Here is a 27,461-nt window from a genome sequence, read left to right as displayed (position 1 = left end):
TTACTTACTAGGCAATACCACTGATGACTGCTTGCATTTCTGTTCAGATATGCCTTAAATTAAAAGCTTTGATGTGCTTCTAGGTTTGTCCCTGTCAGCAGTAGGCTTAGGGGCAAGATACATTCATTCCTCCCCTACTTAACAAATGAGACCATAACGATATAATAATTTTTAAAAACTCAACAACACTGCCATGGGCATTCTTTGAATATTTGACGAAATCTTGCCATAATCTAACAAGCATCAGTTGACTAGCATGCCAGCCCTAACTCTCAGGCAATGTATTGTCTGTCTTTTGTGGAAGACATGCTATTGACTAGAATTAAGATATTTTGTAAAAGTGTTCTACAGTTACATCTGGTCATCATATAATGTGTGCTACTGACTACCAGGACAGATCCTTTAAAAAAGATATTTTCCTCCATTCCATGCTGTTCTTCAACTGTGAGAGTTTTTATTATTAACTGAATTTTGGGTGTGGGCCACTTTATGCACACAATTAATCTTCTTATAAACCAGCCAATTATTTTCTTAGTTTGGGGTAGAGGAATGAGGGCATGGTGGGAGGGACGACACACTATTTATGAGTTTTCCCAACCTGGTAATGGCAGCTCCTGCTTTGTGGACTCTAGAAAAGGAAGGGAGAGTATTTTGGACTAAATAAATTTGAACAGCTGAAAAGATTGGAATTTCTAGGTACTTTCCGATGCATAGGCCAAACCACAAGAATAGACAGAGAACCAGAATCAGTTCAAAATACCCTTCAACCACTAACCCTTCATTAAGACCCCCTCCCCCCTCAAAAACCCAAATCACAATACACAGAACACACAGAGGAAAGGGTAATAGGAAAGGTTAGCCAATCTCCAGTTACAGAAGAAAGAAGAAAAGAAAAGCCAACCACAGAAAGAAAGGCAATCACAGGATAAAAGCTCTCCAGTTTTATCCCTGCTCAACTTCCTTGGCTCCTGGTCCCATGTTCTTGGTCCAAGCATCCTAATCTGCAAGAGCAGGCCTATGATGGAAGACACTCATTTCTGGTTCTGTGCATCTCCATCCTAATCGCCTTGTACCATTGCACTGGCCAATTTAGCCAAATATCCTCCCAGGTATTAAATATTGTTGGCCATATAGACTGGAGGTATGACAGAGACACTGATTGCACAAATTCCTATGCCTGCTATATGAGCCTCAGCTGCATAAATCCATCATACAAAACTTTGGGGGTTCCCCCCTGTATACTTCCCCATCCTCATCCAGTACAGAATGCTTTTCAAAAGTCTGGCCCTTCTGCTTTGGGGTGGGGTGGGGGAATGTGTTTTGGTTTTGTTTCATTGCAGCGTTGGTCTGCTACTTTAATGGTCAACCCTGCTTGATGCATCATTGAACAGCAGTAACACTTATTTGAAAAACATTTTAAAAAAACAGAAACCTGCTCCAGAGCTCCAACGCTACCTAGAAAACCTTAATGCTACAGAGTGGTAGACAGTGAAGTAGCACAGCAGAAGGAAATGGCTTCTTCTGTTGAATGGAAACAGAAGGAGAAGGGTGTTCTGTCCTATGCCTCTACTGGGAGGGACCCTTCCACTCAGTTGTTGCTCAGCAGAAGTGGCTGCTTAATACCACGACTGCACATTTCATGAGCCGCCATGGATCCTACTCGGCTTCCCTGATTTAGGCAAGGTTCCAGCTCCTGTAACAACAGTGGAGCACTTACATGGATATACCAAAGATGGCAGGTGGACTGTGGAGAACTCTAGAAGTTCTCCTTGCTATGTCACCACCTGAAGGCTCCAGATGTGACTGGAAATGCACTCTCCAAGCTGACAAGGGACAGCTTTACTGGACTGTTTAGAGGTGGCTTGTCCTTGCCAGATCCTGCCACGCAGAAGTGCTCTATTGCTTTTTCCTTCCGATTCTCTCTCTCACCTCAGCTGCATTCTGAAAATTATCAGGTCCCAGGAACAAAGGGAGGGGAGCAAAGACACAACAAGCAGGGGGGAAAGAGTGGCAACCACAGAGCGCAGCATGTTAGTTGCCAGCATGGCCAAGGCTCAAAAGGTGGGAAAGCCGGGGAAGCGCGTACCTTCAGCTTCGACTGAATCTCACGAGATTTCCGTCTGGCTAGAACCTGCAAGTGGCTAGAGACCTGCAGAGAGAAAAGCAGAAGGAGAGGGGGGAAAAACAGCAGAGCCGTCAACCAGAGGAAAGGAGAGGAAGGAGAGGGGGCTGCCCATGCTCACACACCACGGACGCATGGGCAGGGTCTCCAACGTACCTTAATGCCAACCTGGTACTCTCGCACCTTCTTCCGAGCTAGAACCTGTATGTGGCTGGACACCTACGCCCCGCCAAGTCATTCAAAAAGGAAAACACAAACAGAATGAAGACATGATCCCAAATTGTTTTGCGTGACAAGAGTGCTTCAAGCACCTAGGTTGGACACACACGCTCACACGCACACACACACAACACACAGTCAAACAATGCTCTGAAGCCATGTGAGGTTCCAGAGGAGAAGGATCTGTACTCAGGATGAATGGCAGGTAATACAGACTGTAATGATATGGCTAACCTCTCAATGGGAGGAAATTGCTACAGACCCACTGAATGCCATGGACTTGAGCATAGTGTGCTATATTTGGGGATTTTATCCTTTGCAAATAGCATTGAATAGTGTAAGTGTAGCTCACTCTCATGAGAATTATATGCACTACTGATCATCATGCTTTTAGGAACCACTCATGCTTCAGTCTATAAGCCATTCCCAACAAAATGTTTTGCTGATCCAGATCTGTACCCACATGACTCCTCTCCATAGCCATGTAAATCCAGATGCACTTCTTCAGTTCTCCTAATTGAATTGATACACAATCAAGCATTGAAAACAGTTTCCAATCTGGGTCTCAAAAACCTAAGTGCACAGTCCCTTGGTTCTTAAATATTTTTCAGCTCTTCATTCAGAGAGCAAGACAGAAGTAAGTAAGTGTTAGAGTGGAATTATAATCACCAACAGCTTTTCACAGAAGATTAATCTTATCTTCTCCTGCCTTAGAAGATGTTAAACATCAAGGGACTCAAACAAGCTTGAAATTAACCTCAGTATTGCCGCTAGATTAAGCAATACTAAATTAAGTGTTTTTCTGCATCCAAGGCTATGAGAGCAGAAATTGTCTATTGGACATGTGACCATGGCTCTGAGAGCTGTATGAACATTTTGGGTAGAAACCCAATATCTTTTGGGTTTAAACCTGACTCCAGAAATAATATTCAAAGGAACAACTAGACAAAGCTCTTTGTTACCAAAATATAAATCAGAATCTTGCATATGATCCACAGAAAGGAGATTTGACAAATCTGAAGACTATATGAGAAGACCCAAGACTACACCAACTATTTGTCTATGTTAGAGACAACCAATGGAGACTGGTGTTTCCTTGCTGTGTAGGCTGTTGTCTACTTTAATTGCCTTTGGATGGATTTAGTTTTATATCAGAGCACTGCTCCAATGATTTAGCATTACTAGGCACATGCAGTGAGTCAAACAATAGGAAAAAGACAAGTTAAGTCTACTTTCTTTCATAATGGAGGCTAGCCATGCTTTGCCATTGAAAAGGACAACTCTCATTTGCAAAAACATTTCTTAGAGTGTGCTACTAGCAAGTCTGAGCTAAGGGCAGCCTTCACAAACCTTGTGTCATCCAGATATTTTGGGCTACTGGCTAGGGCTGCCAGGAGTTTTAGTCCAAAACATCTGGAGGGCACTGAGTTGGCAAAGGCTTCCCTAGAAAGTGTTAGGACTGCAGACCTTGTAGCAGAGGCAAGAATGACTGTATAATAGATACATATAATGCATAGCACCTCTAAGTTTAATTCCGTAAGATCCGCTTCCATCCAATCATAACTACTGCCTGGTAAAATCAGCAAAGACATGGACCTGATATTTCCAACTTTGCCCTAATGCAGGGAACAATCCAGAAACAAATAAAGGGGAGCTGGTGATATCTTAATTGATGGATTTTAGAAGGTTTCAGCTCTCCCATCAATGACTTTCATTAACATACCATACAAAGTGGTGCAGCAATCAAACTGCTAGCACATTTGCTAAGCTAAGCAAGATCTGGTATGGTATCAAACTGGATGGGGGACTGAGTGGTGAGATTCCTGCATTGCAGGGGGTTGGACTAGATGACTCTCAGGGTCCTTTCCAAGTCTTTGGGTCCTTTCCAAGTTTGATTTGATAACATAATACACTACAAGTAGCTAATGAGAACTAGGAGTTCCAGAAGGAATTCTACGCTTGCCCACCATTGAAGTCTATGCACCATGAGCTTCTCTTACATGTTTGTGGGGAGGCCAAGATACAAGGAATAACTCTTTGGCCATGCCTTTGGTTCTGTGCCAATTGTTCATTTGAGTATTTAAGAACAAGCCAGCATACAGGGTACGTCCCACCAGGAGGCAGTCCTAGAGTTACACGAGAGTGTGTTTCCCATGCCTTTTGGAAAGATGTTACAGATAAGCCTTTGGTCTGACACACTGTCAACTGCTCCATGAATTCTGAGATTACAAATTCTGCAACCATTTAATGGATTGCAGAGCAGGAATGTGTTGACTATTACAAAAAAGAGGGACATCTGCCATTGCTACAAAAAAAGGGAGTGCCTTCATGAGGATTCTTTCAGGTTCCAGGCAAAGTCTTTAGCTACGTTTGCACATTACACTAAGCCAAACTACAGCTTAGTGCGAATGTGCAAACATGCTGGCTCCTGGCAAGCGGATCGCATTCACTTTGCTCCTCTCCAGGCTTTTGAGGTCTTAAAAGTGTTGTCCAAACCTGGAGTCATGGTTAAGGTCTACCATTCTTAACCACATTCTATGGCCAAGTTTTGTCCTGTGGTTAAAGAAGAAATACTTTAGACCAGGGACGTTCAACTCCCAAGAGACTGCGATCTCCCAAGAATAAAAAACTGGCAGTGATCTACCCCTTTTTTGGGGGGGGGGCGTGTTCAGGTCAAATTGCAATCATGCACAAATGGAGGATGGGGAATACAGGGTGTTTCAGCCCAAGGGCTGCATTTGCTCTTGACCGACCTTTTAAGAACTGTATGCCAGCAGTGGCTGTGACCAAAATTGTTGCTGCCACCTCATTCCTTCTCTCTTCCTCTCCTACTCTCTCTGCCCCACCCCTAACACAGCATCAAGACCAGTAATGGTGCTGGTGGTGGAGTTAACTTGATGTAGGACAACCCGAACATGAACACAGCATGGTAAGAAGAATCAAGTAAATAGATCTGTCACCAAATTGCTGACTGCCTGGGTGGGCAATGCAGCCCTTAGGTCGAGTGGTTTTCACTTCTGCCCTGAAGATTCAAAAAGCACCCACAGCCAACTGGAAAGATGGAAGCTACAATTATGGATGCATAATTGTTGCTAGGGGCCAACTTCAATTTTTGAAAGAAAAATCTTCCCCTTCACCACTCCCAATGCTGTGCAGCATCTCCTATCAAGCTCTACCTATGGTCCTACTTCAGGATTCTTCCCAGTCAAGTGGTGGAGACAAAATGATTATTTACTCCTTTAAGGGAATTTGGAAGGGCGATAAAAGGGCCAGTAAGTTTGCTGTGGTGGGAGAATATGAAGTTACAGTGCTCCTATAACTCCAACTAATTCTGGAAGGAGCATTTTTTTTAAGCCTTCACCAATTATGAGTGCTTGCAAGAGAGAGAGAGCTCTTGCGATGCATCAAGGCACCTGCGAGTTACAGTTGCCGTTACACACCCCTTGGCTTTATTCAGTAACTTCCTACCAAAGATCCCAAAATATTGAAGCCAAGGTTAATTCTCTAACTTTTAAGGCAACTATCACCTATGTTAGGAAAAAAAGAAACTGAAGCAGGGATCTCAACCGTACCCAACAGACTGGAGCCAGAAAAAGAACTTTGATGTCCCAGACCTCTCCAACATATTTACTACTAGCTCTGATGCCTCATCACACTTCTGAGTGGTACACTGAATTATGGCAATGGAACAGGCACACACACACACGGACACACACGGACACACACACACACGGACACACACACACGTGGGTGATTTCACGAGGCCACTTCCTCCTTCAGTCATCCTATTGCAAGGTTGATTTTTTATTTCATTTTTAAGGAAAGGGCAAGAGCTAGGTACATTTTTACCTGTTTCCTTGTCCTTGTTTTCCCCGTCCGTAACTTGATGTACCTTGCTATCAATTCATTGCGACCTAAGGGGATAAATGAATATATAAATGACATGACGAGACAGCTGGAGCTTTGCCTTCCTTCTCCGACTACCTGCTGAATAAAGGCCGTCCCTTCTGAGAAATCAGAACAACCTTCTGGAACTCTTAACTCTGAGAAACCAAGAACCACAAAATAACTGGAGCAAGAGGCCTAGTTCAATGACATTTTACCAGAAGGTGGCACTAACACAACAGTTGTCCGAATGAAGGAGGTTAGCCAGAAAGGCAGCGCCCCCAGCCCTGGCTGTTTATACACTGAACAAGGCACCTACAACAGCACACCACGTGGATGGCAAAGGAACACGAAATTTAATGGCGTGAGCACAGAAAGCAGGGCACAAACACGGGACACCCAGAAACCTAGCAGGGAAGGCACCGCTCCCATTGTGTCAGCTACAGAATTTCCTCCCACTATGCTGGGAGAGGCCCAAGAGGCCACTGCTGAGGGCTGTGCTGGGAACCGGGCACGCTTCTTTCCTAATCCCAAGTTCTCACACGTGTGCTTCACTCCAGAACCTTACAAGGGTCCTTTGGCCACGATCCCAATGGGAAATAAATCAAAATATTGTGACCTATCAAGGAATTGGCTATGATATGGAGCGCGCGCACACACACAAACCCTCCCAGAGTTCTGGGTTTCATTTTGCGGCACTACACAGGACACCCAAACCCATGGGATATTTTAAGTGGTGCTGGCCTTTTAAGAGAGAACTTCCCAACCGCCACCTCCTCCTCCTCCTCCTAATTTGAAGCAGAAGAGCTTTTGCTCCACATTTTACAGGCCAGCTGTGGCCAATCTAAATTCAAACGTCAGAGCAGCTGGGAGCTCTCTTTTTCCCTCATCCCCTCCCCTCTGAACATGGTGGGGGTGAGGGGGGGGGAATGGGGCGGGGAAGCACGCCAGATTTATTTTAATGGACCAGATGGTGGTGGCTGAGGCTTCCTGAAATGCCCTTGCAGCTAACTTAGAAGATCTCTAAATAATAATATATTTATTTTTTCTTTAAAAAAAAAAGCTGCAGCAACTGTGGCTGCCCTGGCGATGCCAATGCCCTGTATTCCTTTCATGACATCCACTGGATGTCCTCTCTGAGAGCAGGCTTCACTCTTTGAAATAAAGACACACAACAGCCCCTCACCCACTCCTTTCGCTCCCCACCCCAACACCCAATCCCAGTCTTGGACAGACAAGGCCAGGTGCTCTACAGGGTCAAGCAGCACCACGTGAGAGGGACAGAGGAGGATGATACCCTATACCGGAGTAACAATGCCCTTATAAAAGCCAGCTGGCTCAATGCACATCCCTTGATATCTGTAGTTCCTGGCACGCCTTTAAAACAAACAAACGAAAAAGCAGGCCCCAGAGGCCTTGGTCTCTCTTACTGGGGGACCCAAATAGCTCCGCAAACCACTCAAGTATCGGCGTACTCTTTACAACCAAATCAGCATGGTGCCGCTCGACTTAGCTGAGGAGTCATGCCTTTGGTGTAGTGGCTCCAATTCTATGGAACTCCCTCCCCACTAGAAATCAGGCAGGCACAGTCCCTGACGAATTTCAGGTTAAAATAGTTTTATTCCAGGAGGCCTTTGCACCATGAATTTTGTTCTGCGGGGCTTTTTTCCCCCCAGCTGGATTTCGCCAGAACTCAGTTCTGGCACCTCTCAGGTGGGCGCCATTGCCATTCTAAGAGAACAAGGGAGGTGTTCATGGTGAGTTCCGGCACCTCTTTTTCTAGAGCAATAGCACTGATGTTCCGCGATGTTTCTTTTATGTTTAAGCCTTCCACGTGGTATGTTTCGAATTTTGTAAGCCACTTGGAGATCCAGTCAGTCAGTCAGTTTTATTGCACATAGCCAAAGGCTGCCGCAATGTACACAAAATCATTCAACAATTAAAAGAAAATATACTGGATTGATACAAAAAACGTAAAACGTTTATGTTATCAAGACATTACCTACTCTAAACAGAGCTATAAAAGTACCTTAATATACAAATTAAGACATTAAACAATAAAATTTATAAGCTGAAATTATCACATGGCCACATATATTAAAAATATATATCCAGGTGCAGTCAAAAACTGGGTATATTTTAAAAAAGGAATAGACAGACCAGGAATCGGGAACCTTCACCTAGCCCTGTGGAGGGCTGCATTCCTTCAGAGGTGGGGGACTGAAGCCAGTCAGGGACCAAGCCCAAACCAAAAGTGGGTGTGGTCACACCTGCGCTCACTACTGTTGGGAAAGGGACGGATTGCAGAAGGCTTTCTCCGCTCATCCGTCCATCTCCATTTTGGCTTTCACTCCATTCCACTTATATGAAATTAAGACAAGGCTGTGGGTGCCCTGCAAGTACGGCCTCCGACTCCAGAAGGGCAAACAGCTGTATTTGTGGGGACCCTTCCCCTCATTCCCCCCCTAGGCACTACACTAATGTGGCATTATAAGCAATTCACAAATATTTTATTTAAATTCCAGCACTGTGTCTCCCTTGTGCACGTGCGCACACGCACACCTGATTCACAGTTGTGGAAAATGAGGCACAAAACTAAAACAAACCCCATGAAAGCCTAGCGTACCACTCATGGCATTGATAGTCTCATTCTCCACTCACCTGTGCATGCTAGGATAAGACAGAGGGCCCAGTTTTATAGACACAGAAAGTGGTGTTTCTGGTGTGATGAAGATACAAATGTTGCTGTGCAACTCAGCAATTCTTCAGCCTTTTAGACTAGCAAAAGTATTATTCGACATTGTCTGTCAACTATTTATTGGTTCAAAAAAGTTTCCAGATTAGACTGCCCGTTAAACATTGAAATAACTGCACCCAAAGGTGACCAATGTCAATTCCAGAGCAATAGATTGTGGGCTGCCATAGCTAACTAGTTCTTAAACCCACAGTGAAGTTTTGCCTCCAGTCTGGGCTATTGCAGGCAACAGCACAGCATGGGAGCGGCAGGCAAGCTAAGGGGTTGATTCCATGCCATAGCCATGCCTGCAAGCCCTCCTACCCTTGGTCCAGGTGTGCTTCAAATGCCTCGATGCTTGCGAAAGGTTGGCCACCCATGACCCACCTGCCATTCTGAGAAAGAGCTATACAGTGGTACCTCTGGATACGAACAGGATCTGTTCCAGAGCCCCATTCGCATCCTGAAGTAAACGCAACCCGTGTCTGCGCGTCTCACGATTCGCTGCTTCCACGCATGCACATGACGTCGTTTTGACCATCTGCGCATGCGCGAACGATGAAACCCGAAAGTAGCACATTCCGTTACTTCCAGGTCACCGCGGAGCGCAACCCGAAAGCGCTCATCCTGAAGCAACTTCAACCCAAGGTATGACTGTACAAATAAACGGGGGGGGGGGGGATGCAGGCAATTTTGGCTAAGCAGAGTTCAACAAATCTCTTTTTCCTCCTACTTGCCTCCCTATATTTTGTATGCATAATTCATTAACTGATCCTTAACTAGAAAACTTCATTGTTTTTGACTGGCTCTCCCCCACGTGGGATCTGACATCACAATGGATCAAAGGAACGCTTCTTTTCAGAGGGGAAGTGTTTTAATTGACTCAGGATGTCCAGGTCCTGTGCTGACTTAATCATTGTTTCCATGGATGCAAACTGCATGCCCACCGCTTGAGAGAAAATAATTTTGCCTGTTTAACGCTCTACAAACTTTTGCAATTCAATATTTTCCCTGTGGACATTTTGCCTGCCCCTTGCTTTTAGAATTCAACATCTTAAAAGTCAATTCAGAGTACTACCAATAGGTCCACTTCTGTTTTATTTCTTTAAAAAAGGAAGCTACCTTTATAGTGTTACCAGATAGTCTCTCTTACATGCCCAAACAAATCTTATTTTTGATGTGATACTGAGAAAAGCAAAATAACATGGCCAGAAAGCCACAGTTCAAGAATTGTGTGCAAGGATACAGAATCTGGGCTTGCTGTGATTCTTCAACAGCTTAGATGAATTGCTTGTCATTTGCTGCATCTCATTCGCCTTTCCTCTTTGAGAGGGGTAAGAAGGAGGCAGGTTTCCTGTGCAAAATTCATCCAGGTCTGTTGTCAACTTACTCTGGACTTATTTAATACTTTGCAACTGCTTGTAGCAGCAGTGCCACTGCATGCAACCACATGCATACTCATGTGTGTTAATAAACACACATGGGATCTGAGCCATTCCAAAACAGAAGACCATAAGGAGGGAGACCACGCCAAAACAGACTGTGAGATGGGGAACTAGGCAGGTGTAAACTGAAGTCTTTCTAGATCAGCGTTTTAATGGTTTTAGAAGCACTTAACCCTGCACTGACAACTTTCTGATGTTTATTTTATGAACAACAACTGACTTTTCAACTAACTGATTGCTATACTGGTTGAGAAATGAATTAATGGACTGACTCATGGTTTCACAGCACTAGTTGGATATCTTGTCTTAACTTAACGTTGCTCAGCATTTAAATTCTCCTCTTTGAATAGTGCAACCCTAGGCATGTCTACTTGGAATTAAGTTTCGCACAGAGTCCAATGGAGCTTGCTTCCAGGTAAGCAAGTACAGGATCATAACCATAGTACATTAATTGATCATTTCACTGGCTGGATGGATTATAATATTGACTGGGTTAATTGTTTATTGCACCTTCATAGGTGTGACATCTGATTGGTTACTATGCTGCTGGAAAATAAAATGGAAAGAAGAGGCACTAAATTTACTATGAATGAAATATCAACTTGCTTCACTCTATCCATGCTGCTGAGGCCACCAATTCTTTCCTCAACTTTGGCTTAGTGTGGGGGAAAGGGAGCAACACAATTACAAGGAAGGTGGGACAGATCCCTAGCCACAACCATGCTATGTTTGCCACTTTGATAACAAGGCTCCAAATTCCCGCCATTATCTTTCCAATCAGAACAGCAGCAGCTAAACTCAGATTTACAACAGAGCTAGAGATTTCAGCCGACTTTTTATCTTTTGGCATGTACCCTGAACAGAGGCAGCACAGGTCTCTCCAACTCAAGAAACAAAAAATACTTTTGATGCTCTTCCCTACTAGGCATCGGCCGGGCAGGCACAACCAGTGGTAGAAACTCAGATATATAAGCTAGGTGCCAATTGGTTCCTTAAACCAAAGTTACAGTCGCCAAAAAGGAATGTCTTGTTGCCATTTGGGGGCCAGATGATTCTAAAGTCTTGTTTTTCAAATGACGGACTGATTGTGATTGATTCTCAGTCAAACATCTGGCCAGTTCAGAGAACAACTATGAGCTAGGTTAAGCACTTGAGAATTGAAAAGAAGAAAAGTCACTTGATCCAGGGAGAGTCCATATTTATATGGGCATATTCCGACCTCTTTTTCTTATCTGTGACATGGACCATTCATAACGTAAGAATATTCTTCACAACTATGAGCACTGCAAGTGGGGTGGAGTAAATGAAGACATGCTACAACAATTAGCTATAATGTTCACTGCCCCTGCTCAGGCTGCACAGAAAAAGCATTTTAGTTTCTGAAATTCTTTCTGATTGTGCAGGTAAAATATAACGGATAGAATTCTACAGGATGGGCATGAGTGTGTGAAAACAGTCAAGATCCAAGGAGGCAGGCACCTCCAGGCAGTGGAGATGTTAGGCACCATTCTGGCACCCAGGCATCTTCACTTGGTCGCAAGTGGCCAAAAGCCAGGTGCAAAATGCGCCTGGCACCTGGCTAATGTCAAACACTGAGCATGACACAGTCAAGCTATTGGAAAAACACATCAGCCTATTCCCAAACTGATGTTTTAAGATATTGAAGCACAGTAGAGCAAAAGGTCAATAAAAGAAACCAAAATGTTGAATTCACTCAGGTACTTGCTCAAATTATACAGAGGTAAACAAGGTAACTTACAGGAATTGAAAGATCAGTTACTACTAGTAACAACATTTCGTCACACACTCAGTACAGAGACAGAGCTGTAGGTAAATACACCTGAAAGTTAACTAGTCTGACAAGAACAGTTTAGGAGTAAACAATGGGTGTTAAGGCTCTAGCTCTGCTATGCAGCAGGGGGTGGGTGCTAGGGAGGTACAATGATGGGATGGAAACAAACAGATTGGTTTTTACAAAGCAGGCAGCACCAATGTTTGTGTGCTTTGAGGAGCATAAGGAAATCCTTAAATTGGGATCCTGAAAAGCAAAGCATATACCCAGGTGATTGGTAAAAAATTATTTTTACAATTGATGTCAAGAACACAAATCAGTGCCAGTGTTTGCTGCTTTTTAGGTCTGGGCCCCACTGGGAATAGCAAGGGCACCAGGATAGAGAAATGTCTCCAAGGAAACTACTGACTCTGGATGAGTCCCTTAACAAAGGAATGCCAACAGCAGACAGGAACCTTTAAGATCCTGGATGTAGAACAGAATTGCAAGTGCTGTTTACAAGAAAACTGGAAATAAGGTGTTTGGATAGGAAGGAAAGTCAACAGAAAGAACTTCACCCAGCACCTTCACAGCAACCAACTGATGATTTGCTGGAGTGCTCGTCATTTTAGTATGTAGATGAACTGATGGGAGATAAAGCCAACAAGCATTAGCAGTCTTCCTCCTGTTCTCAATGCCCCATCCGTCCAGTCTATGGCAGTGTCATTTTCGTTAACTTGTTGAAAGAATTTTCAGCTCATCTTATTACCGTAAAGTTTCCTGGTTGTTCAGTGCTCCAGATCCCACAGGACTTTGCACATATCAATTATACCTGTGAAGGATCCCTCCCTGTGGATGTTTGTGCTGTGCTACACACACAGGCATGAGTGGTGGTGTGAAGAGCAGCCCATGAGATCAGGACATGGGCTACTCAGCATGGCCCCCTATTCCTTGCTGCCATCTTGCTGAATATGGGAACTGAAACAAACTTCATAAGGCTTAGAGAGATTGTTCGTCTGAACCAGTCTAATGGTTTTGTGTCTTTCTGTCTAAAGCTAAACATTTCTAGTCCATGTCAACACATATGGGCGGATGAGTATACCAAGGCATGCCTGTCTCTAAGAGCACACCTGTTTATTTTACACTCAAAACAGTCTTCTAATGACAAGACAAGTAACTGACTGTGAGCTAAATCTAAACACAATGAAGACGTCTTTGGTAATTGTCAATATAAGGTATAACCTACCCAAATAATGAACCTATGTCTAGGATGCCAGCAGCAACCACTGTGCAATTTTCTCATTCTCTTGCAAGCAGATAAGAACCGTGCATACGCAAGAAGCTTTCCTCACTTGAAACGAGGCACAAACAATTACATGCCTACTTCTCCATAACACATTCTTCACTGTTGTAAAGCCATTCAGCCAAGTAGAGAGGCAGCAGAATTTAAATATGGAAAAGTCCTGCTTACGCAAAATATTAATTATATATGCTTGGAGAAGTCAGGCCACAATCCCTCCACGTGTTAAGAAGCAAACTAGATGTTACATGAGAGATGTGTGCAGCCATCTGACTTCTTTAAAAATGAACAAAAGCCTTAAGAGCCTGCGATTAGGAATAGTAGGGGGGGGGGGAACGGACGGATGGACGGACTTTATGGTCCAGGTACCTGTACTGTTTTTCTCCATGAGCAGAAGTGGGGGGGAAATGAATGGAGAATAAAGGGTTACACAAAGTTCCCCTCCACCTCTCTTCCTATCGAACTGTCATCTCCTGATGGCTGCTTGTTGTTCACAAAAGCAGCAGCTGCCCTCGGTGCATCTCCTGCGTACCATATAAGCTTGGCCCTAAAGCACAAGAGGAACCCACCTCACAGAGTTGTTGCAAAGTGAGCACACTAGAAGACTGTAAAACCTTCTTTAAATCAGAAAATGTATATAAGCCGGATAAAAAGAAAATGAGCACTGGCAGTAGCATGCATATGCAAAGAAACCGCTTTTGCAACTCTTCTCTCCCAGTGTCATTTTGTGTTCCTATCTGTGCCGTGAAGATAAAGAGTCAACTGAGAAGCTCTGTGCGTGCGTTCTTCCCACTCCAGGGCACCTGCCATGGCTAATTGTCTCCCTCTGGTACCGGCAGGCACTACAGACCTGCCCCTGCTCAGCTGTCCCGGTCCCGTGATTCACCAGAGGCTGTGCCATTCCCTCCGAGGGCACGTCCTCCTCCAAATTACTACATTCTCCAAATTCCTCTTCCCTGACACCACCACGTGAACCAGTTGGACAGCTCTGTTAAAAATAACCTAGTGGGGCAACCTTCCAGCCAATCAGCAGCAGGCAGCATACCAGCCCAGGCGGAGCGCAACTCAAGTTACACCTGCTGTCTGGGGCAAGTGCGCAGCCTCCTCTGTGCCTGGCTCAGCTCCCCTCCTAACCCAGCGGAGGAGAAAGAAATGCCCCTTGCCATACACGGACCAGACCCTTCTGCTCTCTCTCTCCCTCTCTGGCTCTTGCACACTGGCCACCGTTCAAGTGCTATAGGTTACCACAGGTCACAGCTCTCCCTCCTTCCCTTCAGCCGCTCTTCACAGCAGCTGGGAGATCAGCCCCTGTGTCAGTAACCGGCTCGCTCTCAGCCAAGCACGACCCATTTATCGTAGGCGTTCGGCTCGCCTCGTCAGTGTTCTGGGATTCCTGAGGCATCCTGCTTCCAGCACCTGCTCTGAAATGAAGCTCTCTTTGACCTTCCAGAAGCCCTTGCGCCCCTGCCCCCCCCCCCATCTCATCCACCCACCTACCCAAGGCTGGAAAGCTATGGGTGGAATGTCTCACCACCAAGTTCAATCTGGACCAAAAAATATATATACCCACAGCTGAAGAGCACCATTCTGTTAGTCTAAGAGCACCACAAGCAATGATGTTTTAGCAGTCTGCTGCTAGGCTTTTTGGTACGAAACATGGCATATTCTTAACAAGCAGCTGGAGCCTTTTGCAGAAATAATTTCTAAGAACTGTTAGCCAAAATGCTCGGAAAGGCCAGGCCGCATTCACAGAACACCCTTCGTGATTATCCTGAATGGCTACCCTACTTCTGTATGGACTGCACACTCTTTGTGTATCAACAACACCGATTCCTCACAGAAAGGATTTTGCTAAGCGGCATTGCAGAAGGATATCCCAGATGCAAACTCTACTTTTTTATATATAATCTTTATTTACACATTAAAAATTGCACATAATCAGATACGTTGTTCTGCTATGAAAGAAAAAAACCACACAAAAAGAAAATAGAAAAGAAAAAGGAAAACAAGAAAAAGTAGGAGAGAGGGAAAAGATGGGGGGAAATAGGAAGAAAGTTTAACAAAACATCTTATCAACGACATACAGGTTTTTTTAGGAAATACAAACCATCATCAACATTATTTTAAACATATAATTCCAGTAAGCAGTCCTTTTATCTTCACCTTGTCGATTTCTCCTCACTACTATTACTCTCTTATCTGTGCCTATTCTCTGGTTTTATTCCCTGATTTGTTTAATGACTTCCTTCTACCACTATGCGGTTCCTAATTTCTCATATCTAAAAATTTCTGTGTCCATTCTTGTCCTGCAGGAACCCATTCTCATACCTCTCTGGAATTTAGTCTATGCTCAACCAAGAGTAATCTTCGGAAACATACTTCATCATGTAATTTTTAAAAACACCCCATTCTTTTTAAATTTAATTTTTAATTTTCTTTATGTCATTACAGCCACCAAGATTCTTGTAGCAAAATATTGGAAGAGCAATGTAATAGCGACAAAAGAAGAATGGCATTTAAAGCTATGTGAATTCCTTGAACTAGCAAAACTAACAGAATCAATAAGAAATCATTTGGGGGGGGGGATAAAAAACCTCTACTGTTATTTAAGGCAGAAAGTATTGTTGTAAACAAAATCTCACAATTCCTATCACAGTATGCACCTATGGTATGCATGTGTGCACACACACTGGAAATGGGTGGACTTGTTCATGTGAATACAGTTCCAGAGTGGATAATATGTACCACTCGAAGGAGTACCTACTCCTGCTCCTTCTTCAATGGAACTTCACCTCTCAGACCCTGTTCACACAGCCCTTTTTTTAACTTCACGCAATCAACTTTCCTTAGGTTTGTGCTCACATAGGAAAATATTAACCCATGAACTGGGTGTTCTCTGAGACGGCCGGCAGCAATTCCCAAGAATTGAGGGGGCACTTTTCCCATGTCCATTATCACTAGTACATGAACTACATTCATCCACATAACTGTATGCCCAAGGAAGTTCTGAGACCAGGGAGAAGGGGAAGGGGTGGTGATATTTTGTGCGAATAAGCCCTCACATATGAACAGGAACTAAAGTGCAATTTGTTGTTGTTTAGTTGTGTCCGACTCTTCGTGACCCCATGGACCAGAGCGCGCCAGGCACTCCTGTCCTCCACTGCCTCCCGCAGTAGTCAAAATCATGCTGGTAGCTTCGAGAACACTGTCCAACCATCTCGTCCTCTGTCGTCCCCTTCTCCTTGTGCCCTCAATCTTTCCCAACATCAGGGTCTTTTCCAGGGAGTCTTCTCTTCTCATGAGGTGGCCAAAGTATTGGAGCCTCAGCTTCAGGATCTGTCCTTCCAGTGAGCACTCAGGGCTGATTTCCTTCAGAATGGAGAGGTTTGATCTTCTGCAGTCCATGGGACTCTCAAGAGTCTCCTCCAGCGCCATAATTCAAAGGCATCAATTCTTCGGCGATCAGCCTTCTTTATGGTCCAGCTCTCACTTCCATACATCACTAAAAGTGCAATAAGGATTCAAAAAACTGGAAGTTGCTACTTGCAAGAGCAGAAACTTGTAACTTCACAGCAGAAAAACTGAGTGTTGTCTGCTGCTTTCTACGTTATTTAACCTTACTTCCATATTTATAAGCACGCAAAGGCATCAGGTGAAAGATGGTCAAGAATGTGCATCTTTATAGCATGTGGCCCAGTAGATATAGATGGACGACATGCAACAGGCAAACTGCCAAAGCTGAATGCCTATATTTCCAGGTCATAAAGCTGCCCATCTTCAGCCATTTTACAATTGTTCCTTAAAATGCAAGCAGGGAAAAACTAACATATAAAGCAACCACCGGCCACAACACTATCAAAATCAGGACTAAGACTTTACAATAAGGCAAACAATTTTAACAATCCAGATTAACTTTTAATTCAATTATTCAATATAAATAAGGAGACAAAGGCAACAAGTAGTAGAGCAGACATGCAACTCTATTTTTGCTTTGTTGCCCATGACTGTTTGCAATGGTAAGCTGTCTTTGTTCCTGATAGGGACTGTCCTTCCAAATACCACAAGGCCAGCTCCGACTCATTCATTATGGACAGCAAGTGTTGCACACATAAAATGAAGTTTAGAACAAAGTCCTGTGAAGATGGAACTCACAAGACCCTCTCCAGCCTGTGCCCTGAACATATGGTGCTATCAGTGTTGCTACTTTACATTTCTTTACCTAGTCCACATGAGTTTATTGCAAAGTCTACCAGGCAAAAGAGGAAAGCTGCAACATTCCAGGCCATAACAGATCTGTGGCAGAGCACTTGAGTGATTCAAGCTTTCTTCTAACCAAGTAAGGTTAAGGATGGGCACAAGTGGGGATCAGAGATCCAGTGGTCCTTTTCCAAGACAGCTTCTCCCATCAAGACAGGTCTTGGAACAAGCAGGCTATTGGCACTGCAGCCAATTAAAATAGAGACTTCCCTCTCCTCACTCACTTGAAAAGGTAAGTGCAGATGGCGTGTCCCCTTTCCTTCCAGTCATACTCTGGGAGAGAGGCCAACTAAAAAAACCAACAACCTCTATGCTGCTCTACTCTTATTGCACATGCAGTCAAGAGGAGATTTCTAGAGAGTGAAGAAAAGCAGAGGTGGGGTAAAGTGTAAAACAGGGTTAAAAAAAAAAGATTGGGGAGGGGAGAGCAGCCAAATTTTTAAAAGGCAGAAGCAGAACAGGACTGCTGTTTCTTTAAGCGATTGCCAGATGTCTCCAAGTGGCTGGAAAAACCAGTTTGTACACTTGGGCTTGATGAACAAAGGCCAAGCTCCCCAGCGGCACTCCAGCTATTCCTGGAGAAATCTAAAAAATGTGCCTCTTCAGAAACCTTCCACCCCTGCCTGTCAGAGAGACCCTGGGCCATGTTGGGGGCGCAAAAGGGGAGGGGAGGTGCAATGTGTCATCTCCCCTTTCGGCAGGCTCCTGGTAAGAAGGCATGGGAAACAGTTATGGCAGGAGCACAAGTACTCAGCCACATTAAAAATATAAGTACAGTGGATAAAACAGGGGTCGTCAATTTGTCACCTGCAGGCACACATGTGCCACCAGGGTCTCCTCTCCCAGCTGAAACCAGGCTTGAAAGCAGCATTCTGTTGTAGCCAATATATTAGGCTGTGGAATGTGCTTGGTTGTGTCTTCAGCAGTTTCTCTGGTTTGCAAAAGGGTCTACAAGTCCAAAAATGTTAGCAACCCCAGGGCTAAAATAACTACTCAGGCCAGATTTCAACATCAGGCGTATGCATTTAGTGCCAGGGCTCAGCACTAGAACATGTGAAGAATAACAAAACACGCCACTGAACACAACAAGTTCTCTCAAAATGGGTAACCACAACCTATTCACCTATGTTTAGGATTGGGGCAGGCGTTCCAGGATATGGATACCTGCAGCACTCCCATTTTTAATGGTGAACTACTAGGACTACTGCGATGCGGGTGGTGCTGTGGGTTAAACCACAGAGCCTAGGGCTTGCTGATCAGAAGGTCGGTGGTTCGAATCCCCACCACGGGGTGAGCTCCCGTTCCTCGGTCCCTGCTCCTGCCAACCTAGCAGTTCGAAAGCACATCAAAGTGCAAGTAGATAAATAGGTACCGCTCCGGCGGGAAGGTAAACGGTTCGCCAGAAGCGGCTTAGTCATGCTGGCCACATGACCCAGAAGCTGTACGCTGGCTCCCTTGGCCAATAAAGCGAGATGAGCGCCGCAACCCCAGAGTCAGCCACGACTGGACCTAATGGTCAGGGGTCCCTTTACCTTTACCTTTACCTTTATTAGGACTACTAAAGGCAACAACGTAACTTGAGGAAGACATCCCTTACCAATTCTAGCCAATCATTTTCAGCATCCATGCACTATGCTGAATATGTATATCCATTCTCCCAGCTACATGGGAACTGTTTATCCATGAGCATTTTGGACAATATTGAAACTGCATGACTCTATCCATCTGCACCTTTGTACATGGAATTGGGAAGCTTCTCTCCTTCCATGGTGCAAATTCTGTGGGAAGGAGTCATGGCTGGAATCATGTCAATGTCAGACTCACAGAGTTGGAAGGGACCATGAGCCCAATCCTGCAGTGCAGCTCAAACCCATGACCCTGAGGATAAGAGCCTCGTGTATTACCGATTGAGCTATCCTCTAGGGTTATCACAGTCTTACAGGAGCTGCACACAGATAAAGCAGCTACTGCACGGTTGGGAGGCTAGTGTCCCAGGAGGAGAACAGCAGTTACCCTTGGGGAGGCTCAAACAATGTTAGCAAAAAAAAAAGGACAAACAATTATGCACTTAACAGGCAATGTTCTCTTCCGATCCCTGACTCATTCAGCATGGTCATTAATCCAGTGTTTGTCAACAGGATGATCCATTCCTATGGAGATAGTGCTTTGAGGTCACAAACATAGAATTATGACATCACAGCAGGAGCTGATGAGTAGGAAGCAGCAATACGTGTCTGTTTACAACATTTCACTCTGCAGCAACACGAAACAGTTTGGGTGAAACTGTGCCTGAACCCTACGATTGCCACTGCCACCACAACCTGAGGCACTGGCATAAGGGAAGATATTCAAGCCCTATCTGGCTATTCAATGTCCTCACATTTAAGCAAGACACAAGGGGCACACTGCCAAGCTTCACCCCTGCAACATGACACCCCTAGACAGTTCAGAACTGTCCACAAGTTTGAGGGCAACTGCCTGAAAGAAGGAGTCTCTTTCCTTCATGGAAGAACCCAGCACAATCATGACCAGAGACAGCATCCCACTTCAGATCCTCACCCTCAAACTTGTGGAAGGCTCTGAATTGGGACAAGTTAACACAGTGGAAGGGGCAGAGCTTGGCAGTCCACCCCTACCTCTCCTTCTGTGTTTACTTAAATGTGAGGAGACTGACAGAATTACTTAACTAAGCCAATTATGGTGGCAACACGGATTTATCACATTCAAACCAATCAGGAGTCAGGGACCTTCATTCTCATCCTCCCTCCTTTACTTTTTAACTGCTTTCTTAGGTGTGGTGGGCACAGAGTTCAGAAATGTATCATCTCAATGGCAAAAGGACCAAAGCTGCCCTTTCTTCTTCTCCTCCTCACCTTCCATAAAAGTATCTAGAGCAGCCTTTCTCAACCTGTGGGTCCCCAGATGTTGTTGAACTACAACTCCCATCACCCCTAGCTTACAAGGCAAGAGCTCAGGGATGATGGGAGTTGTAGTCCAACAACATCTGGAGACCCACAGGTTGAGAACCGCTGATCTAGAGCAATTCAGGATCTACAACCCATTCCTTTCATAAGCGAGAGAGCTTATGTTGTGTAGTGTATGAGCCTTTTTGTCTTCGTTACCGCCCATTTCACAACAGCAACTGATAAGGCATAATCTCCTCTCCTCCCTCCCATTCCAGATGAAACCATTTTTACACCGAGTGCTGGTTCCAACAAGATGCCAGGGGCCAGCCTGAGAAAAATTCCTATCCATATGAGTGACCTACTCATCTTATCAACCTAACATTGGAGTTGTGATCTTGTGAGTCTGTAGCTCCTACGTAACACTGCTTACACAAGTAAAGCACTTCTGTTTTGGAGGCGGTGGATGAAGATGGCTATTGGGTTTTTACTGGAGCCAACTGCTGCAGGCTGGTTATCTCAAAGCTTGGCATAAAACCATGACAATTAAAATCTGCAACAGAATGTGTATACAAACTCAAAAACAGAAAAGGAATTGCAACGAATTAATATCCGACAACTGAGCCTTCTTCAGTTAACCGAGCTCTCACACTACACAGGCACTGGGAACCTGTGGCCCTCCAGATGTTGCTAGACTCCAATGCCCATCAACCCTACCAAGCAAAGCTGATGGTCAGGGATGATGGGGTGTGTAGTCCAACAACATCTGGGGAGCCACAGGTTCCCCACCAATGCACTACAGTAAAATATCTCTAAGTATTTCTGATTGTTTATGGTAGTTTATTGTTGTAAGTCATTTTGGATGGGGATGGCCCAGGAAATTAGTCTAGAAATATTTTAAAATAAAACAATAAGTAAGCATACCCCAGGGGTAAGCTACGGGTATGAATTTGTAATGTCACCAACTTAATGAGGGCACATAAAATGCACAAAGAAGTCAACTGAAAGATGGGAGAGTTTGTTTCATTGGAATTCCAGCGTGTTTCTATAAATGCCTACTCAGGAGTGAGAGCGTATAGGATTGCAGCCCTAGCCTATCTGAGGTCACAGTATCATAATGAGAAGCAAGAAAATCACAGATGCAGACCCTGTTGTGGCATTTAATAAAACCCCAATACAAGGAAGGTGATAAACCTAAAAAAAGAGAATAGAGTGTTTTGCTTGCGAGAGGATACACCATCTTTCACACCCAACGGCAGGCATGTGGGATCCTCAAGCAGATGAAAATCAATCTCTCCTTTGACAGGAATGAGCTTACCAAACCAGTCAGTCAAGCCAGGCAGAGAAAAGAGTGGGAGGGAGAGGAGAGATGAGGCATAAGGGAGTGGGAGGGATATGTAGACCTAGGGAAGTACAAAGGAGATGTGAGTCAACAGTCTAGGGAAGAAGAGTTCAGCGCTACCCTGGAGTTCTTTATCCACTCCAAGACAGCCACCTCCACAAACACTTCATCTCCCCTCTCTCAGGATGATCTCTGGGTAGTCCATCTCCTTTATTACCAGCCAAAGCGATCAGGGAGATAAAACACAGCAGGGACCAAGTCAAGCACACAGACTGGAAAGAAACATCCTGAAGTGCCAAAAGCAAAACACACTTTTAGCATCTAAGGCCTGTGTGTCAGAGGTACATATTTTAAACCTAAGAATGTTTATAAGAAGCAAATTCCTACTCCCCCACCTGGATCTCCCTAGCCAGCAGCTGAAGGGATTTGGTATGTGCCTGCAAAACAAAACATGGTGGCTATTACACCATAATATTTTAGGCTGTAAATAGATGATAAATAAATAATGAAAGACATCCTTGATCAAATCCTCAGATACAGAAGGCAATGTGGTATAGCGGTTTTAGCTCCCATTGCTCGGTCCCCGCTCCTGCCAACCTAGCAGTTCAAAAGCATATCGAAGTGCAAGTAGATAAATAGGTACCGCTCCGGCGGGAAGGTAAACGACATTTCCGTGTGCTGCTCTGGTCGCCAGAAGCGGCTTAGTCATGCTGGCCACATGACCCTGAAGCTGAACGCCGGCTCCCTTGGCCAATAAAGCGAGATGAGCACCGCAACCCCAGAGTCGGTCAGGACTGCACCTAATGGTCAGGGGTCCCTTTACCTTTACCTTTTTAGGACTTGTGAGACCCAGATACAAATCCCCATTCAGTCACGAATCTCACCTTGGGCTAGTCACTCTCTCTCAACCGTAACCTACCTCTCGAGATATTTGTAAGTAAAAAGGAGGAGGGAAAAGATGAAAATCACACTGAACAAATGCAATGAAAGGTGAGATAAGTGTGAATAAATAAATAAATATCCAAAGCTGCGGCCATCTGAATGGACAATGTGCAATGAATGGGTGTCCTGCATGGAATCTGGTTTAAGCCACATGAACATAGAAGCATGACACGGTCTCACTCACCATACATTTTGCCCTCGTCCGAGAGAATAATCTTCCGCCGGCCACATGGCGGGTATATTGCCAGCGCCTCCTGGAAGCTCTGTTCAATGTCTGGACTCCACACTCCTTCGGCATCATTGTCCAGGCTCTTGTCCATCCCCTCCTGTCCATCTTCTCGCCCCTCCCCGGGGCTGCCGCTGGCGTTCCAGCTGTTGGACGCTATTGTGATGGCTGCTCTGGGCTCTGACCCTGAGCCCCAAACGGCAACTCAGCAACCTAAGGGCAAGAAAAGTTTGCTGATTAGTGAACCACGCCTGTGGACTCCCAGTTCTCCTTTATAATTCTAGACTATACAACTGTACTCTTTCATTCAAAAGTAATGGAGAAGTGTGAACGGTCAGTCTTTTCTTTCTCTCTCTTGTTGGGGGCTTGATCATCCTTCAAAAGCATTATAAACATGAATCTTCTGAACACACACAGAGAGAGTTTGGCATTAATGTCTGGAAATCAATATGGCCAAGTGTGGGGTTTTTTTAGTGTTTGCCATACAACAGATTTTCTACATATACATGTTTCACATCTCTCTGTATTGATGTTCTCCAAGCCACAGAACATACATTCCAAAACCCATTGGTTCATTCAAGGCTACCATTATTGCAGTGATTACTGTGATATTCTTACAATAATCTGAACATTTGACTAAGGAAACGAAGAGACACTGGGTGATATTCAGTGATGTGTATCCATTTACACAGTGGGACTTGTGCTTTCTTTTCTCACTTCCCCAGCCCCCAAAATCTGTTTCGGAGGGTCCCCTAACCTTCTGAAGCAGATTTGGGGAGAGAGATGGGAGAAAAAGAAAGAGAAGCCATTGCATGAGAGGACAGCTGCTCGTGCTATATTAGATGTCACCCATCTTCTTAAACACACACACACACACACACACACACACTCAATCCCTAACAAGTTACTTGAGCTGAAGCAGGGATTAATTAAACAGCCTCACTTAGTATAAGGGAGAGTCAGATAACCCCCATGGCACACAACACAACATTTTTGAAATCAGTGTTTCTTTGAACCCCATCGCACACAGCATAATACCTTTTTCTTATTATTTATTTGACTTATTAGTCTCTCACTACAAGATGGACTCTGAGCGACTGCCCAAAAGATTAAGAGCCAAAAGCATGACATAAAATCAGAAAACAATGCATCACAATAAAAACCATTACAATAACCCACAAAACAACATGACAGAAAACTTTAGAAACAAACAACAACAACAACAACAATAATCCATGTTCAAAATGCAGCCACACTAAAACATGTGCTTTTTCTCAATTTTAATCAAGTTTTTCCACAAGTGTCTTTTTAAAAAGTAACTGACTATAATACTGGATCATAGATATTAAATACTGATTTGAATGCTGAATCATAAGCATCTATCAAACACAGTGGCTTGTATAATAAGAAATACTTTAAGAATGAGGCTGGTAGGAGGGGATTTTCCTGCCCTCACCCTGCAGTCTCCTGAGTTTCCTGAAAAGCGTCTCCTGGAGGGTCAGAGGACCCTCCAGAATGGGGTCGGATCAGCAGGAAGGAGTAATTGCTCCAGTTTCAGAGAGCTGTAGACAGAAAGTGTCTGCACTCAATTTGAGGTGATTTTCACCTCATACCACAGTCTTTCCCAATCATGAAAAGTGGGGGCAATCAGGAAAGCCCCTGTCTATTACTACTATGTCTGAGGAACCAGGCCATTTTGGTAAAGACAACTTTGTTATGCAAAAAACCATGAAGAAAAAAAGATCTCATTTCTGAGGTTAAGCATTTATAAAAAAGACACATTGCCACATACTGTATTTATTATTGCCGGCTTCCTACTGGACCAGGGATAATCACAGGGACCAGGAACCAGGATCTGCCATCCTGCATCATGATCTTGTACTTCTGCTTTATGTAGAAGATCTCTAATTCTCTAATGAATATTGATGACTCTACCTACACCAAACATAGAAATTTCCTTTCCATTTCATGGAAAGACACTAATGCATGGGTAGGCAAACTAGGGCTAGGGGGCTGGATCCGGCCCAATCGCCTTCTAAATCTGGCCCGCGGACGGTCCGGGAATCAGTGTGTTTTTACATGTGTAGAATGTGTCATTTTATTTAAAATGCATCTCTGGGTTATTTGTAGGACATAGGAATTCGTTCTCCCCCCCCCCCCAAAAAAAAATATAGTCCGCCCCCCCCACCAAGGTCTGAGGGACAGTGGACTGGCCCCCCTGCTGAAAAAGTTTGCTGACTCCTGCACTAATGTGTCCAATTACCAGCCCTTACCTTTGGTAAGTTCTCAACACTTATGGCCTGGTGCTATGTAAGTTGACTTTAAAAGTAAATTCCACTTCCAGTGGGAACTTACTTCCAAGCAAATGTTCACAGAGTTGCAGTCTTAATCTTGCTTGAGTATCAGAGAATGCGATCTCGCTCAGTATCAGAGAGAAATAAACAGAAACCAGTCTCTTGCTTCTAAGCAGATATAACTCCACAGTGCATGTAGGCTGCATGACCGCAAATTTCTTGTTATGTTCTTAAGTTGTATGAAGATTCGTTTTAATTGCAAACCAACATGTTTTAATCATTCTAGCACTTAGTATGCAGGAACCAGTGTTTGAAACTGAGATATGAAAGCTAGGAGCTAAATGGCACCTTAAACTTAGGTTATGGGCGCAACAACGGAATGTCTAGGCACACTTTTTTATAACAAGAATACAAAGCTGAAAATGAATGAACTGCAGCTAAAATATTATGCTCATTTTTCACGTGCTCTAGTCCTTCCCCTGCCCCCCCCCAATATTCTAAAGAGGGTCTCTTCTCCAGTCTTCAGAGAGTAGCTGGAAGTGGGGAGGCAGAAAAAGGTCCTCCTCTCCTTCCACTCTGCAGTTTTAATCTGAAATCTTAGGTGTGGTACTGCGCCCAGAGCTCAGAAACTGATCACGCTAATGAAATTCCCTGTCGCAAAATGCACCTAGAACAATGGGAGTTTTGAACACTGGCAGGAAGCGGAGCAATGGATCCAAACTACAAGAAAGAAGATTCCACCTAAACATTAGGAAGAACTTCCTGACAGTAAGAGCTGTTCGACAGTGGAATTTGCTGCCAAGGAGTGTGGTGGAGTCTCCTTCTTTGGAGGTCTTTAAGCAGAGGCTTGACAACCATATGTCAGGAGTGCTCTGATGGTGTTTCCTGCTTGGCAGGGGGTTGGACTCGATGGCCCTTGCGGTCTCTTCCAACTCTATGATTCTATGATTCTAGGAACCCCTGAATTCAAAACTGAAACTTGACTTACAGCACAATCCTCACCAAGTCTACTTAGAAGTAAGTCCCGCCGAATTCCATGGGGCTTACTGCCAGCTAAGTGCGGACAGGGTTGCAGACTTGATGGTTTAAAGCTGGCCCTTTGCTTGGCTTTTCCTCCCCTTATTTTCCAGGATACAATGATTTGGCATCTCGGGGAAAGAGGAGAAAACACAGATACAGACACACACACAGCCTTTGGGACTCATTACTCAGAGGTGCTCTCAATGGCCCAAGTCTTCAGAAACATCTCTGGGAGATGTGTGCTGGGCGCAGACTCCCATCCCCAGCCAGGCTGTGTCAGTGGGCCTTGAAATAGTGCCTGCCACTTCCACTCCCACTCCCCTTTGCTCCCCCAGAGCAGCTAAGTGTTTTGCAACAACATGCTTTGCGGCAGCCCCACCAGCTGCTCCTGGGGGAGCTGAGAACAGAGAGGTGTCTCCTTTGGCTAGAGAGCTTCCCGGACAGAGCACAACAAAGGTCTCCAGTACAGACATCTCCTTTTTAAGAAACTGCCGACAACGAGTTTGGCTCAAGTGTTTGGTGGTGATTCCGCCCCTCCACGCACACACACACTCCCCGAAGCAACTTCTTTCCTGCGGCTCCGAGCTCTGTGATGTCACCCAGTCTCTCCCTTGCTCCCCCTCCCCTCCCCTTCCAGCCCACCCCACCCCTTCTTTGGGAACAGTGTAGCCAAATAAGGAGATCAGAACTGGAGCAGCTAGCCAAAGGGAAAAGGGGGAGGGATGGAGGGGAGGCTTGCTGTCCGCACACGGCTCCCAACACACTCTTATTCATAGTCAGTCCGCCTCTCTCGCTCCTTCTCATACATACACAGCACTGCAAGGGGTGCCCAGCGATCAGGCTGCCAGCGAACATTCAGGAGGGCACAGGATATGCCAGAAAAGTTCAAGAGCAGGCAAAACATGTGTTCGCAGAAGACGCTGTGGGTACATTAAAGGAAGGCAGCTCTCAAGCAATCTGGGACACAAGCTTCGGTCGCCAAGTTGGTTTTGCAGAACACC

The 27,461-nt window shown here is 44.7% G+C and overlaps 1 protein-coding gene across 6 annotated transcripts in view; it reads right to left on the bottom strand.

Moving 5' to 3' along the window:
* TEAD3 (TEA domain transcription factor 3) overlaps window positions 1-27,461 on the bottom strand; it is an 89,487-nt gene that overhangs the window by 14,209 nt on the left and 47,817 nt on the right. Inside the window, exons 2-6 of one of the 6 annotated variants that reach the window (XM_083445816.1) lie at window positions 23,105-23,359; window positions 6,191-6,255; window positions 2,279-2,341; window positions 2,087-2,149; window positions 599-628 (exon numbers count right to left, since the gene is read on the bottom strand). In XM_083445816.1, coding sequence (XP_083301942.1) covers window positions 599-628; window positions 2,087-2,149; window positions 2,279-2,341; window positions 6,191-6,255; window positions 23,105-23,240 — 357 coding nt within the window. In that variant the 5' untranslated portion in view covers window positions 23,241-23,359. The remainder of the gene's footprint in view (window positions 1-598; window positions 629-2,086; window positions 2,150-2,278; window positions 2,342-6,190; window positions 6,256-23,104; window positions 23,360-27,461) is intronic. The other 5 variants (XM_083445817.1, XM_083445818.1, XM_083445819.1 and 2 more) reach the window with 5 other exon arrangements.

This window comes from Podarcis tiliguerta (genome assembly GCF_965153285.1).
Source record: "Podarcis tiliguerta genome assembly, chromosome: 6".
Taxonomy (NCBI): Eukaryota; Metazoa; Chordata; class Lepidosauria; order Squamata; family Lacertidae; genus Podarcis; species Podarcis tiliguerta.
The sequence above is the reverse complement of the archived record's forward strand: the minus strand, read 5'-3'. Positions and strand labels throughout refer to the sequence as shown.